The sequence below is a fragment of the Orcinus orca genome, chromosome 11 (genome assembly GCF_937001465.1).
Source record: "Orcinus orca chromosome 11, mOrcOrc1.1, whole genome shotgun sequence".
NCBI lineage: Eukaryota > Metazoa > Chordata > Mammalia > Artiodactyla > Delphinidae > Orcinus > Orcinus orca.
The window spans coordinates 41,813,256-41,831,244 of record NC_064569.1 but is presented as its reverse complement, the minus strand read 5'-3'; the positions used below and the strand labels follow the sequence as shown (position 1 = coordinate 41,831,244).

The following is a 17,989-nucleotide window of genomic DNA, read 5'->3' as shown; positions in this document are numbered from 1 at the left end:
ACAGGCCCTGATGATCCCTTTGCCGGGGCTCCAACCCTAGCCTTCTGTGACCAAGGACAGGTCACCAAACGGCTCAAGCTGTGACAGGAGAATTGTCCTTGCCCCTAAAACCCACCAGCCCCCCTCTTTTCTAACTGAGAGGCCAAGTGACCTGCCAAGGTCAACAGACGTCTTAGTAAGTCACCCTAACTGGCCTTTCTAGCATGTTTGCCTTTATCCCTCAGAGCCTGGTGCCTATTCTGGGCATCCAGGCCTGGGACAATTAGGTGCTTGGCACAGACTTCTGAAGGAGAGGAGGGGACTCTAGCATTGATTGACCTCCTACTATGTGCCAGGTGCTTTAAAAACATTGATCATCAGTCTAGGATACCCGTCTCCCAGATGGGGCTCCCGGAAGAGGGACAGACTGAGGGTCAGATTTCACAGGAGGCTAAGAGCAAGTCTTAGTGCTGAAAGTAAACGTCCAAGACGGATAGCTGGGCCAAGCCAGCTTTATGGTGGCCGAGAGGAACAGGTTTATCTAGATGTCTTCCGTCAAACTGGCAGAAGACTGAACCAACCATATGGGAACTGGCTGTTCTGGTAGAAGAGGCGGGAAAGGTTTGTGTACCACAGAATGTGGGCCACCTTGCTTCCCGTTCCTTGCCTCTGCCTATCAGTTGCCCCCGAGCAGCCCCACTCTGCTTTTGGTGGTGCTGGTGGTAGTAAAGGAAACGCCAGTGTGCCTCTTGCCCTGCCCGCCCCCCCCCGGCTTTCCGGACAAACCTGCTCTGCCCCCCACCTCACCACTTGCTCCTGCAGTTGGGGATCTAGGTCAGTGAGAGTGGGTGGGTGAAAAAGAACAGAGAAGAGACTCATCCAGACGTGACACCCGCAGGGCAGCAGTGACAACACTTTAACCTGAAAGCTGCCTGAAAATAGACTGTGTGTCTATGACATTATGCAGATCATATGCAAAGACAAGAAGCCTTCTGTCTCTATTTCTAGCAATCTGAACATGGCCCTGGTAGAAGCAGCTCGTTCCCAGAGTCGCCCACCCGGAGTGATGACTGCACAGTCAGCATCGGTCCCCGCCCTGGGAGACCGGACTCAGGACGTGCACCCCTCCGCTCCATCCCTAGGGCTGGATCTTCTAGGCATGGGGATTTGCCACTTCTTGGTCTGTTAATCTGGATGTGAGAGAGGCTCTAGAGGGAGAAGAGCCACCCTCCGAGGGTAGATGCGGGGCAGGACTGAGGGAGAATGGTGACTGGGAGAATAGGGAGGACTGGGTACCACAAGGCCTTGACAGGGGAGGGCGTGGTCCTCAGCATCAAAGCTCACGCTCCAGGAACCAGCTTCACTCTCACTTGGGCACGTTACACAGACACTCATCACCCCTCAGAGAGAATCCTTACCACACAAATGATCCTCTCCCTCTTTATATAGATAAGGCAATTGGAGCCTGGGGTCCCCCAGGAAAGCAAAACAAAGCTGCGAAGAAGGTGATGGGTTTTCTTCTTTCAAAGGCAGGCAGGTTCCCTGAGGCTCTACATGGAGGCAGGGGCTTAGATGCCGCGACCTCCCACCGACTCTGGAGGGCAACGAGCCAATTCTTTTCCAGATCCCAGCCTGTCTTCTTGTGATTTCTTTTCCGTAATATTCCTACGGACCTTCTGCCCACACGCCAACCATAATGTGGACATCAGGGTGGGGATTTAAGGACCAGGGACTGGCAGGCACGGGAGGAAGGGAAAAGCTGCCTTTGCAGGACACCAGGAACGCTCTTATTTCCCCAAAGCTGGTGTAAGAGGTCCTCTGGGAAGGAGGGTTCTGTCTCTTGTGGAGGTCCATGGACATTGGCATCCACAGTCCTAGCTGGCTCCAGGCCTGAGGCCGCCTTGGGGGCTGCTGGGAGGCGGGCAGGTCCTCGTGGTAAAACGAATTGGGATACCCTTTTACCAAGGGTACCCCTTTCTGTGGCTCCCTAAGGGGGCCTCTACTGCAAAGGCACAGATCTTCTAGGCTGGGCGGTCAAATGGAAAAGTCACCTCTTGTCTTCTTTCAGTACCTGCCTCCCCCATGGTATGTCCCCGCCCTCAATTTCCCGTGGGGAGAGGGAAGCGTGCTGTCTGAGCCCGCCCAGGACGCCAAGGTGGGATCCCGAGGATGGCGGTCGCCTTCTCATTCTGAGGATGAAGACTGACTCCAGGCAAGGCGGGGCCCCATTTGAGGAGGGGATTGAGAACAGGGAATTAAGGCGGGCGGGTCCAAGCTGCCTCTGAGTGAGGACGCAGCTCCTTTCTAGATGTGGTTTTCGGGGGACAGTCCCTACAGAACAGAAGCATAGGGAAGCTCACGCACGCGGGCGCCGGGTGGGGAGCTCCTGGGCGGGTAAAAACAGGCGATCCCCGCGCGGGAGGCGGCCGCTGGGTAGCCCTTCGGCCAGCAGAGGGCGATGCGGAGGCGCCGCGAGCAGGCTACTCCCAGCCGGCGGTGGGAACTGAGATTTGGCTCCAAGCGGGGGCCTGCGCCAGCTGTGACTTGTCTCTCACGGGCAAAGCCCGGGCAGGATACCCTGGGACCCTCTCCTTCCCCGTCCCCTCTGGTTCCCTCTGCGATGGGCCACTGCAGAGGCACCGGCCTGCGAAGACTCAGCAGGAGCTCCGGACCTTCAACCATGCTTTATTGAGGACCTACTGTGTGCTAAGCACGAGCTAAATGCTCCCATGAAGAGTATCTCCAGGTTAAGAGACTGTAATTTCGGCCTTGGAACACCGTCCTGAACTCAGAAGCATTATGCAGACCGCTCTCACCAATGCCTCCTCCTCTCCCTGGCCACAGCTGTACTCCCAACCCCGGCCCCTTCCCTCAACCCTCCCCCATCACTCCAGCTCTTGCCTCAGACCTTCTCCTCTTAGGGATTTTCCAGCCTTTGGTGAGCTGCTGCCTTCAGTTTCTGGCTGTGGAGTCTCAGGAGACTTTTAACCCCCAAATCCAGTGGAGATAAAACCCTTGAGGAGTGTCCTGATTCCTGGGCTAGGTGGGTTCCAGTGACCAGAAGACGTGACACTATCGGGAAGCAGAGTGACCCACGACGATGTGGGAACGTGGCAGGTCCATGTAGCTTTCTGTTTCACCCAGTTTCACTTCCTGGTTCTCCTCCGGGCCTTGCACAATGCTGGGAGGCAGCCTGGGAAGGTGCCTCTCTGACGGTGGAAGGAAGAAACACTCGAGAAGCCGAGAAGCCGGCCAGGGAGGCTGTGCTGGGGCGTTTCCAGCAGGAGGGGAAGGAGGCTGTGTTTCCTTAATCTCCTGTGGACAACTGAGGGTCCTTCTCCACCCTGTCCCAGGCTGAGGGCTGTGAGGCCAGGTCTTCCCAAGCTTGGGGCTGTCATGTCCCTAGCCTGAGCTCTGTTCCCCACCAACACTCAGGCCCCACCTCCAGCCCCATCACCCTCCAGCCCATCTACCCGCCTAGGATTCAGGGTAACCTCCTCAGCGCATGGACATACACCCTCGATATTTCCAAACGCCAAACTTTCCATGTGTTTCTCTCCAGCCACCAGGTTCTTCCTAGACACACACTCTCTGGGGCCCGGCCAAGGGTGTGGGCCTGGGCCAGGGGCCAGTGGGGAGCAGGAACCTGGGTGCTGCAGGCTTGCTGGCTGGAGCCAGATTTCTTCTGAGCCTTGAGGCCCTGCAGGAAGCTGGCCCCTGGCCCCTCTCAGCCCTGGGCAGAGAAGGCGAAGCTATAGAGCAGGTGAGGGGCTGGCTTGCCTGCCAGAAGGCCCAGGGCTGTGTGAGCCCAAGGATGGCCACAGGCATGGGTTACGGCCGGAACTGGAGCTCGTGGAATTAAACTAGGAGGCATTTCAGACACCCTTGGCCTCAGCTAAAGTTATTTTCAAATCTCCATCTTGAGGCAAATTGCCAGGGGCTGGGGCACAATGAGTACAAGGGACTGATGAACTGAGTTCTGACACAGGCTAAACATTTCAAAGAACTTTAGAGCTGAAAAACACCTCAAAAGACATCAGGACCAAATCTTCATCTACAAATCTTTCAGTATGTAGTTAAAGAAACAAAGGTCCTGGGCCAGCGAAGCCCTCCTTCTTGTCCTGTAGAGCAAGCACCCGGACCAGACCCTGGGTCTCCTGACGCCCAGCTGAGCCCTTCCCCGACAGCCATGCTTGGCTCCAACATCCTCTCAGTTTATTCTGAAAGTCCTGGGCCTTGCCCATCTGACCTGCCACCTCTCCACTGGCCTATGACTCTGCCACGCCCGCAGCAAGACTCCTTGGGTTTAACACCACAGTAAGTCAGCTAGGAGGGGAGTGGAGCAGGGGCCCAGGATCAGGCCCCCCGCTCTCTTGGGCAGCTAGCATTCAGCTGGCAGGGGTCTTGTCTAGGAGATAGAGGCCCAAGGCGGCCTGGAGCTGAGATACAAACCCACGGAGAAAAACCCATGGGCCTGGGTGTCCGGGGCTTGGGACAGAGGCTAAAGCCTGGCAGGGCAGGGTGTCTACTGAAGGCTGGACGGGGCCCTGTGCCACCCTGGCAGCTCCGGTGGGGCAGTGGGGTTGACTGACAGCAGGGGGTAAAGTGCAGGCCACCCTGGCTCTGAGGCCTCTTTTGCATCAGGTCCTGGGGGTGGTAGGGGGGTGCACCCAGGGTGTGGGAGGCGGGGGAGTGGGGGGGAACCCGGCGTCAGGGAGCCTGCTGCTTTGAGCAGGCCAGACGGCGCGCGCGGCGGGTGCGGGGATCGGGTTTCAGCCCAGCTGTATTTTTGGCTGGATGGGCTGGGGGCCGAGTTGGGCAGGCACAGCTGCCCACAGAGGGGCACTCCCCTCCCCAGCACACACACTCACAGAACCTCTACCCAGACAGGCCACCATCCACTGCCACCACACACACTGCAGGCAGAGGGGAGTCAGGCTTCAGGCCTGTGGCTAGTGAATCCCTTTGGGCCTCTGGAGACCGTTGCTGAGCTTCTGCAGTGTCTTCTTGATCCGCAGCGCAGTGAGGCGGGCAGAGGGGTTTGGGTACCAGCACTCCCGCATCATCTGAGCCAGGCCTGAGAGGACCTGGGGGGAGGGAGAGCGAAGCAGAGGAGAGAAAGCAGAGACACGGGTCAGGGAAGGTGGAAAGGAAGAGGCGAGGAGGATGCCCAGTAGTGGGGAGACACGAGCAGAACAGAAAGGATGAGAAGACGGAAACCAGAGTGTCGAAAAGGAGGGGGAGATGAGGGACAGAAGTGGTGGGAAGAGGGAGCGTGGCGGGAACCAGGCAAGGATGAGGAAGAAAGATAAACATGGAAGACGAAGGGAGTGGAGTGAGTAGGGGATGGAGAGAGGCAGGCAGGACGGAAAGAGAGATGTAACTCAGATCTTCAGGGACACCCTTCGGTGAGTACACCCCACCCTCACCTCCACCAAGATCCAGGAAAGGGGAGATCTGCAGGCCTCGGGGCTCCCACGTGCCTATCTGCAGCGGAACCCCAGTGTAGAGGGCAGTGGCTCCCAGCACCTCCACCAGCCCTGGCTGCGTCCTCAAAATGCATGTGTCTAGGGAGGAACCTATCCCAGGAGTCTCAGCGGTCCCAGAGTGAGCCAGCCTCACTCCACCTCAGAGCTCGAGCCGGTTCCCGAGCCAGAGCGTATGTGTGTGCGCACAGGAGTGCATATGAGTGGCTTTTCGTGGCTCTGTATGTTGTGCAGAAATATACACATGTCTGTGTATACATACATGTATACACATGTGTACGTGGATTAATTCTTTCCATAAACATTTACTGAGTACCTACTGTGTGCCAGGCACTGTGACAGGTTAACAGGGAGATAAGGGTCAGCAAAGGAGACATGCTTTTCCTCTTCATGGGGTCAACAGTCTGGCATATACGTGCATGTGTGTGTACCTGTGAGTGTGTGTTTGTGTAGCAGCGCGTGCATGCCCCTGTGTGTCTATATACACGTATGCATGTGTCCTATGTAAGTATATGGAGTGTTCTGAGAAAGAACAAAAATGAGTAACAACAACAAAAACTTCGTGGCAGGAAATGCAGCAGAGAGCCTCTGACTTTTAAGGCGAGGTGAAGGGTTCTGGTTACCAGAATAACCACAGGGTCCCGGAGGTCCACAGGCAGGGACGTGGGAGGGAGTACCCAGAGAAGCGCCCTGGAATCTGTCCCCCAGAATCTATCCAGGTGAAGCAGAGGCCAGACACAAGTTCCTGGGCTCAGAAACCCCAGCTGTGAGCCACCACCCCACGCCATCCCAGCCCCACCAGAGGGGCCTTACCGGGTCTGCAGCCAGCCGGTTGGGGATAGTGGGGGTCTGCTGGTCAACACACACCACCTTCTTCATGTCCTCAAAGCTGGGGTCATTGGGCACCACATCATAGAAGGGGGGCCTGTAGTCCTCCACGATGCCTAGGGATGGAGGGCAATGGGACGGTCACTTGGGACCTCAAGGAGGCCCAATACCACCCAGAGGACAGCCTTGCCCACCCTCTGTCCCAGGGTCCAGGAAACCAGTTGCCTGGCCTTGCTACCCCTGAGAGAGACACCATAATATAATAAATATATTTATAAATAATAATAATTACTGCCATTTATTTTACATCTACCATATATGCCAGGCATCGTGCCATAAACACTTTACATGTATTATCTTGTTGGTCTTCACAGCAACCCAAAGACCCATTTTACAGATGAAGAAACTGATGCTCAGAGAAGTTGAGCCCACGGTTACACAGCTAGTAATGGCAGAGCCAAGACTTAAACTCATTGTATTCCTAGGCCAGATCTTGTTCCAGTCTTTCCACAGCTGCCTCCCACCCAGGGCCTGGGTACTGCTCCCAGGCCCCAACTATCACAGATGCCCCCAAATACCTAATGTTCACTGAGCACTTACTATGTGCCAGGCACTGTCCTAACTGCATGGCATTAAATCCTCACAACAACTCTATGAGGTAAGCAATACTATTAGCTCCACTTTATAAAAGCAATGAAATTCAGGCCAGAGGAGTTAAGAAACTTGTCTAAAATCACACAGGTAGTAAGTGACAGAGCTAGGATTTAAGCCCAGAAAGTCTAACCAAAGCCAATGCTCTTGACCTCCAAGCTACACTTAAGGAAGGGAGGCTGGCTGACTGCTGGATGAGGATGTGGAATGAGGGAAAGGGGGAGAAAACACATCTCCTAAGAGAAAGAGATTTTCACCCAGGTCCAGATCACATCCATCCACTCCCAGGGGTGGCACAGGCCTCTGCTGACACCTTCAGCCAGCAGCGCCCCCTCCCCTCGTCATCTGAAGTACGTGGTCCTTAGCAGTTTTCAGAAGATGATGCCTGTGGAGCTGCAGGCGCTGGGGCAGAAGAGGCCAGACCCCAGAAGAGCGCCCCAGGCCACACCCTGCTTCCAGCCCCCCCGCTGGGAGCCGCGGCCACACAGCACAGCCGCAACCTCGGTAGGGCCCACGCCAGCTGTGCTCCCCGTGGCGGGCTTCCAGGCCAGCCCCTGTGCTGCTCGAGCCCTAATCAGTGCTGCACAGAGGCCTGAGCGTGTCTAATGGGCCTTTAATCAGCGCCGGGGCTGACACCAGATTACAGTGTTTATAATGCACCACGAATCTGTGTGGGGCTGACAGAGCTTCCCTCCGCTCCAGGAGTCGGCCATCGTCCTCCCCCTCAGCTCAGGCTGGTCCAGCCTCCCTTTCCTGCCTGAAGCCTGGTCCAAGGGGCTTCGGCTCCTTCCAGGTGCCCCCTTCCCCAGCCCCAGCCTCTAGAGCTCATGTCTGAAGGGGCAGGGACCTGAGCCCATCCAGAGGGTGGTCCCCAACCTGTCAGGATTCCCAGCAGCCTCTCCCCATGGACAGCCTCCACAAAGACTGATCACCTCCCCACCTGGTCCAGACTATCACCCAACACCCATCCACCCCAGGGCTGGGAGGGCACCAGCCACAGGGCGGCCCCCTCTATGGGGCCATCAGGAACGAGGTCCCCCGCCTGCTCTCAGCCCCTCCAAATCTGAGTCCCCTGTGGCACCCATGGTAATAAAGAGGCAGCAGGGAATTCCCTGGCAGTCCAGTGATTAAGACTCTACACTCCCAATGCAGGGGACACGGGTTCGATCCCTGGTCGGGGAACTAAGATCCCGCATGCTGCACGGCTTGGCTAATAATAATAATAAGGCAGTAATAAGCAGGCACTGCAAGCGCTACTATATCCCGCGTTTTTGCGGTCAAAGAAACCAAGGACCGGAGAGGTAGAAAAAGCACAGTAATAAAGAGCACTGAGCCCCCAGAGTCAGATTGCCTGGTTTCAGACCCCAGTGCTGCCTCTAGACAGCTGTGATTCTGTGCCTCAATCCCCTCATCTGTAAAATGGGGATGATACTGTGTCACGCATGCGTCATTACAACAGTAATTGCCACTAATATTTACTGAGCTACAGAACAGCTCCAGATGCTGCCCTGAATACCCTATTCGGATTATCTCAACAACTAGAAGTTATGTTATTCTCATCTTACAAATGAGGAAACTGAGGCACAGGAAGGTTAAGTACCTTGCACACGGCAAAATCGGGAACTGAACTCAGGCAGTCTGATTCCCAGCCCACGCTCTTAACCACTAAGCAATACCACCTCCCTGCCAACAAAGAACGATTCAATAAGATAATACGTGTATACAGCGTGGCATCTGGCACATGTTGAGACTCAATAAATGTTAGCTGCTCTTAACACTTTTGTTATTGTCACTTACCCAAGATTTCACAGCCAGAATAGGACTCAGATGAACCTTAAAAGGTCACTCAGCTGGACCAGCTGGTGAGTGGCAGTAAAGGGAATATGGGAGGTCTGACAAGCCTCTCAGGACACGGGCACCAGCCACGGCAGGAAGTCCCATCTCCTGCCTGTCTATCCACCCACCCTATTCCCCTTTCCCTATCCTGTGCAGGGGGGAGCCTCACCATTGACAATGGTCCGGCGGGCGATTTCCCACAGCACCAGGCCAAAGGCCCAGATGTCCGTCCACTTGTAGGACTCGAAGCAGTCGGTTCGGATCTGCTCTTCCAGCACCTCGGGGGCCATGTACCTCTTGGTGCCCACGCGCGGGTTGTTGCCGATGTCCAGGTAGTCACTACCCTGGGAGTGCATTACAGCCAGGCCTGTGGGTACCGGGCCTGTCACTCCTGCCACTCATCCCAGCCCACAGACAGGGTGGCCCCTGGGAGGCTGGGGTCCGGGGGTGAGGTGGGATGGAGAGAGATGGTAGGACGTAAGAGGGGCCGGCACATGGAGACCCGCCCTGAGGTGGGCTGGGAGACGGCAGCCACGGGGAGAATAACTGTCCCAGTTACACTGTGCTTGTGTGGTGCCCTCTAGGCGCAAGAACTCAGCGAGGTGTGAGTAGGGGAGGCAGGCATTATGATGCCCATTTCACAGAGCTGAACCCCAAGGCCTGGTGACGGGGAGCGATGTAGTCAGCGAAGCCAGGACGAGAACCCAGGTTGCTGGCTCCCTGTCCCTTTCTCCTAACTCCTGGAGCTCGGCTGGTGTGGGCTTGAAAAGAACGTTAAGGCAACCTGTGGGGCTCTTGGAGAGGTGAGATGAGACCAAACACGCGTCTGTACGTTTTAAAGCGCCCATCAGTGTCCTCACCGACGCAAGGCATCCAAACCAGCAAAGGCAGTACCGCGTGGAAGGGGAGGAGCTCGCGGACCCCGCCCCCCGCGAAGGGCCCGCCCCTCCCCGCTCACCCAGGTCCGCGATGCAGCACTGCAGGTTGCTCTTGACCAGCACGTTGCGGCTCTTGAGGTCGCGGTGGGCGATGGCCGGCTTGCCCTGCGTGCCGAAGATCTCCACGTGCAGGTGCGCCAGGCCGCAGGCCGCGGACACGGCTAGCCTCAGGGCCAGCTGGGGCTCCAGCGTCTGCCTCTGCAGAAAGTCGTAGAGCGAGCCATGCTCGTGGTAGTGCGTGATAAGCCACAGCTGCGTGCTTGAGTTGCGGGAAGTCATGTCCGAGGCGATAAAGCCTGTGGGCGGAGGGTCAGGTGGCTCACCAAGGGTCTAGGGATGAAGGAGGCTCGACGGGTCAGGGTCAGGGCTGGGGACAGAGGATGCACTAGGTCAGGGCAAAGCTGGGGCTGGGGTGGAGGCTCATCTGGCTTAGGTCAGAGAGGAAGCTGGAATCAGAGGGCTGAGGAAGCTGAGGGCCAGCTGGGAGTCCTTCAGGGTTAGGTCAGTGTCCAGAGGCGAGGTGGCGGTCCAGCCCTGAGTGCGGGGGGATGAGAGCCGGGGGCCTGGCACCGCACCCTCCCGCTTGCCTAGGATGTTGTCGTGTCTGAGCAGCACCGTGTTGTAGATCTCAGTCTCCCGGAACCAGGACTGTTCATCCCTCGAGGAGAAGATCTTGACGGCCACACTCTCACCGTGCCACAGGCCCCGCCATACCTCGCCATAGCGGCCCTTTCCTGATCCCACGGCCAGAGAGGAAGGAGGGGGGTCACATACCGGACACACAGAGCCCGTGGGCACAGTAATCCCCAGAAGAGTCCCCATCGTTATGCTGCACCGACTTCATCTGCAGAACCTCTGATGATTATGTTTTAACTTAATCCAGACCCAAAGGCAGCCGGCAGCCCACCCCCATTGCCTCTTGCTCCAGCCCAGCTCCTGCAGAAGGATCTGGCACTGACCCATCTCCAACCCCCTCCCTGGCCAGCAGCATTCCCATTCGGAGCCAGGCCTGGCCCCACCTGTGACGCCGGACGCCAAGAGCTCCCTCACCCCTCCAAGCTCATGGGAGCTCTTGGTCCCCATTCCCCGGGCTCACCCACTGCTCACCCACACACTCCACCAGAGCCACCTGCCGCGCCACTGTCCTCTGCACCAGGAAGGGGAGCCCTGAGCCACTGCCGGTGGTGCAGTCACTGTCCAGGAGGTCCTGGGAGTACCGAGAGGCCACTGAGAGGCAGCCACGACCCGCCCAACCCGTTTCTCCCTCCTCGACCCGGGCCCCACTGCTGTGTCTCTCCAGGCTTCTCACTCACCAACCCCTCCTGTCCAGCACCCAGTCAAATCTCTGAGTGCCCGCCATTGTGCTCTTCTCGGCTACCTGCCACTCTGGGTCCCCTCTGGCTCTGTGCCTCCTGTCTACTCTCACCACCCTGTGTCCCCGGTTCTCCCAGTCCCATACCCCCAGCATGCTGTCCCCCTGCTCGGATGCCTTCAGGATGAGGCTGGACTCGCCCAGCTCGCTGTTCAGGCTCCGCTGCTTCTCCTGCCTCCGCCGGACATGCCACAGGCCCAGGGCACCCAGAGCCACTAGGACCAGCAAGGCCAGCACGGGGCCCAGGATGAGAGGCAGCTGGCCATCTTCTTGCGGCGGCTCTGGCGGAGTCTGGGTGGCTGGCACAGGAGGGACACTGAGACCCAGCTTCCACCAGGCCAGACGCCCCCCACCTTGCCACTCTGCCAGTCAGATCCCAGGGTCCTGCCTCCCCTGCCCTCCAGGCCAGAGCAGGAGAGGCAAGCAGGGCGGGGAGGGCAGAGTCTGAGAAGACAGGGAGGGGTTGCTGGAGCAGCTGGACGTACCCTCCAGCACCAGGGACACGTTGTGGTTGCAGAAGGGGCTGTAGCAGCAGTAGTGGTTGAAGAACTCGGTGGGCCGCCCCTTGCAGAGCTCCTGGTTCAGGTTCCCGCAGCCCCGATGTTCCTGGAGGTGTGTGCCCTCCTCCCGCACCAGCACTACTGTGCACCAGGCCCCCTGGCAGGTAGGCCCTTTGCAGTGTGGGTTCTCACACGTGCAGGTCACCAGCGGGCCCCGAGAGGGCTTCACGGGGTCGCCTGGGAGACACACTGGAAGCTCAGCTGCTCTGGGCCCAACTCCCCAGAATGAGCCTAATACCCAGGTCTGCCCCCTGCACCCCCCCACCCCAGCTTCTGAGCTCTCAAATCTTTGAGGCCTTGGTCCTTCAGTTCCATGCCCAGATTATCCTTCCCTCCAGTGACTTATCCCTGCCAGGGGCAGCTGCCACCAGGAGAACCAGGCTTCTGTCCCTTCCCTGAGCCTAGGACCTCCCCTCCCAGTTCCAGGCCCAGCCCAGCCCCCAGCCCCAACTCTGAGGGCTCTCCCAGGCCCGCACCCCCAGATAGAGGTCCCGCCCTGGAGTCTGACAGAGCAGCAGTCTGTGGGTTTGGGTCAGGAGGACAGCACGGGAGGGTTGGGGTAGCCGGGAGCTTAGTCTCACTGAGCCCGTCTCCCACCCTCCAGCCAAGTTCCTAAGTCCCCCTCCTCCCCAGCTCCTCAAGTTCAGCCCAACAAGAGCTGCGCCCAGGTAGCCCTTTCTCCACCCAGGCCCCTGTTCCATACTCGCTCCCCAGTACTCACCCTGGGTCAGGCCCAAGGCTGTCAGTAGCATCAGAAGGGTTCTCCTGGGAGGGTCCAAGGTCATGGTCCCTGGAGAGGAGAAGGGGTGCAATATCATCTATGAAATGTGATCCCTTCAGTGTTTTCAGCCACTGACCGTGGGTCCCTCCCACCCAGAGGAAATCACTGGGAGTTTTTTTGTGGGGGGGCAGGGAGGCCTCCTCCCTCCCCCCTGTGTCTGGCTTTGGGGAGGGGCCTGCAGGGGAAGTCCTGGTTCACTTCCCCATGGAAACCATCCTGTTAGGGGTAAAGGGTGGGGAGCCATGTTTAAGTGACTGAGAGCCCGGGGGACTCCCAGCTCTCCTGCTGCTGAGTGCAGACTGGAGGGTGCAGAGGGCGGAAGGAGACTACGGGACTAGGGTAGAAGGGGCATCTCTTCAGCAGTACCACCACCTCTGTCCCCTGCCCCCTTGCCCACCCCTTGGCAGCCTCCACCCCTGCCCACCCCTTTCCCAGTGCCCCCGCCCCCCCGGCCTGGCTGCCTCAAACATAAACAGTCTCCTGTCTTCACTTCCTGCCATTCAGGGTCCCGCCAAGCTGGGAACAGGAATCAAGATTGTTTAGATTGGGGTCTGGATAGAACAGGCAGGAGTCACGCACAAGCAGGGAGCAGGACATATTCTCAGGGCAGGCTGGAGTGGCCACAGGGTCTGCAGGGGCCGCCCGGGGCTGGGGCACCCCCATGATGGAGTCCTAGGAGGAAACCGTGTGAATCACGAAGCCCAGCTCTTATTTTAGAGAAGTTGGGGATTAAGGCTCAGTCAGGAGAGGAGGCTTGTGCAAGGTCAGGCAGGATTCAGTGGCAATACCGGGAGTACCACCCGGGTGTCCAGACTCCCGGTCCAGTGTCTTTCTACTCCATATCGCAATCCAGGGTGGCAGCCCACGTCTGAGCCCTCAGGGTTGTAACAACCATACAAAGCTTGGACAGTGCTGGGCTGTGCCAGGTGTGAAGGAACCTCTCTGCACCCTCATCAGAGTATAAGACGCCCTCTCTGAGCCACTCCCCGGCCCCCTTCTCTCTCCTTGCCGTCCTGGGAAAGAGTGGGGGTAGGGCCAGTGATGTCGAAGGGAAGTGAAACATACTTAGATGTTGAATGTTTGACCTTCTATGGCTGGTTGAACTTTTCCAGAAGTTTGGTGGAGAGCACTAGGGGAGTAATTCTGAGCTATAACAGTCCCCATCTCAGCTCCCAAACCATCCAGTGCTTCAGAAGCCACGCCCTTCTTCATTTCTCCAAGGTTTAGAATGAGAAGATTAGGGCTGAGGCTGCAGCAAGAAGGACTGAGGTCAGACAGCAAGAAGGACTTTCTGAATGGTGGTGAGTATGCAGGTGTGTGCCTGGGGACTGGATCCCCAGGTAGGGGCAGCTGCCACGACGGAGGGGGAGTGTCTTCTGGCATGACATGGTAAGGCTGGTAGGGCTGGGCATATGGCCACATAGGCTGCAGAAGGCCCCTAGTCTAAGAATGGTGCCAAATGAAGATCCATGATGCTGAGGTTCTGAGGGCGGGATGACTCGTGGGGGGATGAGGGGGGCGCTTCGTGGGCCTCTCTGGCTGGTGGCAGCTCTGGCCTTCCTGCCTGGGCTTCCTCTGCCCCAGAGGCCCAGGGCTGGGGGAGGAAACGGAGCCCTGGGCTGCTGCAGCTGTGTCCCCAGCCTCTGCCTGACCTCCTGCCTCTTGCCCCTCCCAGAAGGCAGTGGGGAGTCTGGCAAGCCCTCTACAGTGGGACTGGTGGCTGGAGAGGGAGCCCCAGACAAGCTGAATTTGCCCACTGGGGTAAGGGCGAGAATCCATCCTTGGCAGTCTTTGCCCAGAGAGCAGCTAGGGAGAGAGTGTGCAGCAAGAAGCAAAAGGGGGTAACGATAGGATGACAGCCGGCAGCCTTCTAGAACCCTCTACCCATGCTGTCACCTCTCTGTGCTCCAGCGCACCCTCTCACCTACACAGTTCCTCAGCAGAAGCACCTGAAGTGCTTCATTAGAAATGCACGTTCTTTGGTCTCACCCCCACTCCAGATTCTGATTTAGTCCATTGGGACCAGTAAGAAACACGCATTTTAAAAAACGTCCCCAGGTAATTCTGATCAGTTTGTGTGGGTACCACACTTTGAGAAGTGGGTCCTACACAATGCTGACTGGTCCCCGTGCTTTCATTTCACTGGGCAGGACCCCGCTGGGTGAGTGGGAGTGGAGTGCAAGGGGCAGGGACTCTAATTCCTACCCGGGGACCTCTCCCCCCTTCTACTGGAGAAGGGACAGACAAGGCTAAACACTGAAACCAGGGACTCAGAGACACGGCGGAGGGAGGGCAGGGCGCGGGCTTTGTTCAGGACATGTCCAGCCTCTGGGGCCCAGGAACAGTGCAGGGAGGGCTTGGTAGCATTTGCAGAATCCGCCTCTGGTCTAATCCTGGGAATGTAGTGGAGGCAAACTGCGACTGTCCAATTTCTAACCGGGCCTGGCGTGAGATTAGGTACAAGAGGATGCTGAGTCCAGACCAGTCCCAACTCCGAGCTGACCCTGCCTGACTCGCCCTGAGACCTGACTCTAGCACAGACAGACTCCTGGGGACTGGTGGACTCCTTTCATGTCTAACAAAACTTCTTGAAAGATCTCCTGCTGACTGAAGCAACACAGTTGTAAGCCAGAAATCACAAATGCTAAACTAATTTCAAATATTAACTCACCACTGTGAAATTCTTAGTAATAAGAGTTAACCTCCTCTGAGTAATACTTATGTGCTAAGTACCGAACTTTGATGGCTGATCTCATTTAGTCCTCACGACAATCCAATAGGGAAACAGAAGCTCGGGGATGTCAGGTTTCTTGCCCAGAATCACCAGGTATGTCTTGATCAGCTTAAATTGCTGGTAATAAATCCTCACTTGGTCATTTTATTTCTGCTGTTGTTTGCTGTTAGGTAGGTCCCTCAAAAGAGGAAAAAGAGCAAGCGGGGGTTGCATGAACAGACTGCAACTGTCATCACCTGCTGCCCAAATGCGGGTTTGTTTAGAAATCATCTGTTTGCTGTAGGCTTAGCCCTAGTTGGGGAGAAGCAGAGTAGAAGTGTGCTCAGAAGGTGGATGTCAATCCCTTTCTCCCCAGCACACCTGAAGGATTGATATAACCGGCTCCCAGCAGCAGCAGTGGCTCAGCACAGCAGGGACTGTCATGGGGCTGGAAGCGCCTTGCTCTGCACGTCGGCAGAGGACCATACGGCAGAGGACCAGGCTGAGCTGCTCATCCTGGGTTGCCCCTCAACTGTCACAAAGCACTTTCATCCGCATCACTTCACAGCGCTGGGATGTAGCGTCAAGTCTGGATTTTAGGATCTCAGACAGAATGCAAACGCAGCACAGTATAGCACGGAGGTCAGGTTGTGGTCTCTGGATCATGTAGACCCGGATTCAAATCCTGCTTTTACCACTTAGGGCTATGAGATTTGGGGCAAGTTACTTGAACTTTCTGAGGCTTCGGCTCCCCTATGAAAAATGGGGAATAATAATAGTGCTCATTTCATAGGTATAATGTAGTAAAATTATTTAGCAGAGTACTAAGTGGTACACAGTAAGCACTTAATAAATGTTACTAAACACCCAACCATCCATGGAGCTTTGGACAAGTGATTCAAATCTGAATCTCTTTCCTCTTCTGTAGGATGGACATAATAACACCTCTTCTGCTAGGTTGTGGCCAGGATTACATGACAAAAATGCATCTAAGTGTCTACATAGTAGTACTCAATAAATGGTAGCTATTTTTAACCACCTGATAAGATGAGAGGACAGGTACCAGGCCAAACAAACAGTAAGGGGTAAGAGATGTCGGACAGACCCTGACTCAGCCAGAAGCTGCCCATATAGAGAGGGTGAGAGCTACCGTCCACTCTGCCCCTGTCCTTAGAGAAGAAAAGAGGGGGTGGGTGGCCAGCCTTGGGATGGTCATAACAGCACTGGTCTCCAGGCTGACCTCCAGGGCAGACTGAAAGCCTGGGGTCCCAGGCTGGAGGGAGACTGGGATCCCCTCTGACCTGGATCCTGAAGGAAGTCCGTGCATTGGGGATTATCTGACCACACAGGGTTGGAACTGAGGTTTGGAGGAGGGAGTTGTAGTGTCACATTCCTTTGGCAAGAGCGGCCAGGACTGGTCTGGGAAAGATGGGCTCAACAGTGCTGGAAGTAGACACCCACCCCCAGGTCAATCCAGGTTCCTGGAAGGACATGTGACCCCCTTCTCTGTAAATGAAGGAGGGCAGGGATCCTTCCGCCCATTTTATGGATGAGGATGAGAGAAGCTAAGTGACGGGCCCCAGGAGCAAAGTTTTCTGATTCCCAGTGCGGGTTCAGTCCAGCCCCCTCCAGTCTTAGGTGGGGTGATGGGCAGATGTTGGTGGAGGGCGAGGGGCGGCTTGCACTACGAGGAACTGGGACTGACCCTACAGCGACCTCTCTGAGGGTCTCTCTGGGATATGCCATGGGGAGGGCCCACTGGGGTTGGGGTCAGCCGCCCCCCCGCAACGGCCCGGCCCGCGGACCTCGACTCACCTCTGGGCCTGCCCTGCGGGCAGCGCGGCGCGAGCGTGCAGCAGGCGGCCTCCTCCCCTCCCCGGCGGCGGCCGCGGTCGCACGACGGGCGCTGGACAGAGGGCCAGGGTCTGGGGTCCGGGCGCGGCCCCGGGCAGGGCTGGGGCCGGGGAGGGGCTGGCTCGGCGCGGCTGGCGCGGCGGCCTCCCGGGACTGGGAAAGGGGCCGGAGCAAAAATGTTTCTTATTCCAGCGTCTTCCTGCCTGGCCCAACTCCACCACTCCCTCCTAATAAACCGTTTCCTATTGCCCAGCTAGCCGACGGCCGCCCGCTCGACCCTCGCCAGGGCTCAGGGCCGGACCCTCCCCTGCGCGGCTGCAGATCCCGAGGGCGGCATCCCCCTCGGCTGCCCCCGCCCGGGATCAAGGCCGCGCTCCCGCCCCCAGCCTCCCACATCCGCCTCCCCGAGGGGGCGGGCCTTGGCCTTGGGCCGCGGGGGTCTCGCGGGGTTCAGGCCCAGAGCCGTGGGAGCCAGTGCTGGGACGCTAGGCACCGTACGAGGGCCGGCCGGGGGAGGGGTGGAGGTGGAGGTGCCCCTCCCCGCTCAGAGCCGCTGAGGGGCGGCCTGGAATCCTGGACGGGTAGGGGGGCACCGAGGGAACGACATGCGGGGAGGGCAGAATGGAGAGAAATTACCTGTCTTCCCACCCAAAACTCCAGCTCCTCCTTCTAGAAGGCTCAGAAGCAAGGGCAGACTTTGGGGCTGGCTGGGTGCGAAATATTTTGGCTCCGCCCGCCCCCCCCTCGGGGACTCCCCCCTCTGTCCAAATCCTTCAGCCGCCTCCCTCGGCCCCTTCGCCCCCCTCCGCAGCCTCTCACTGCTCAGCGCTCAGCGCAGGGTAAACAGGCCCAGATGGGGCAGCTCTGAGTCAGGGGTGACGGTGGGATGCCTTATCTGCACCACGGGCGGTCAGAATGGAGGGAGAGGCTGGGACCTGCCGTGGACTGCCCCCTCCGAGGCCGGCCCCTCACCCCACCAAGTGGAGCTTTA

The 17,989-nt window shown here is 57.7% G+C and overlaps 1 protein-coding gene across 4 annotated transcripts; it reads right to left on the bottom strand.

Moving 5' to 3' along the window:
* Positions 1-2,644: 2,644 nt before the first annotated feature.
* On the bottom strand, positions 2,645-17,758 carry ACVRL1 (activin A receptor like type 1). 4 transcript variants are annotated; one of them, XM_004274302.3, is made up of 11 exons: positions 17,635-17,758; positions 16,960-17,151; positions 12,372-12,440; positions 11,576-11,827; positions 11,178-11,389; positions 10,826-10,925; positions 10,306-10,452; positions 9,739-10,014; positions 8,950-9,147; positions 6,279-6,409; positions 2,645-5,066 (listed from the first exon to the last, which is right to left on the bottom strand). In XM_004274302.3, exons 3-11 carry the CDS (start codon positions 12,433-12,435, stop codon positions 4,932-4,934), a joined length of 1,515 nt encoding a protein of 504 aa, XP_004274350.1. In that variant the 5' UTR covers positions 12,436-12,440; positions 16,960-17,151; positions 17,635-17,758; the 3' UTR covers positions 2,645-4,931. The 4 variants fall into 4 exon arrangements, with proteins under 4 accessions (XP_004274350.1, XP_049550085.1, XP_033292146.1 ...); XM_049694128.1 differs by lacking the exons at positions 16,960-17,151; positions 17,635-17,758 and adding an exon at positions 15,165-16,625; XM_033436255.2 differs by lacking the exons at positions 16,960-17,151; positions 17,635-17,758 and adding an exon at positions 13,011-13,766.
* Positions 17,759-17,989: the final 231 nt, after the last annotated feature.

Bases quoted from the DNA above. Each gene is read 5' to 3' on its own strand.
- ACVRL1 (XM_004274302.3), bottom strand. From the start codon at position 12,435: ATGACCTTGGACCCTCCCAGGAGAACCCTTCTGATGCTACTGACAGCC. The intron at 10,926-11,177 runs GTATGGGACTGG...CGGTACTCCCAG, and splicing joins AGGGGGACAGCATGCTGGGG to GACCTCCTGGACAGTGACTG. The intron at 6,410-8,949 runs GTGAGGCTCCCC...CTCCATCCCTAG, and splicing joins CCGCCGGACCATTGTCAATG to GCATCGTGGAGGACTACAGG.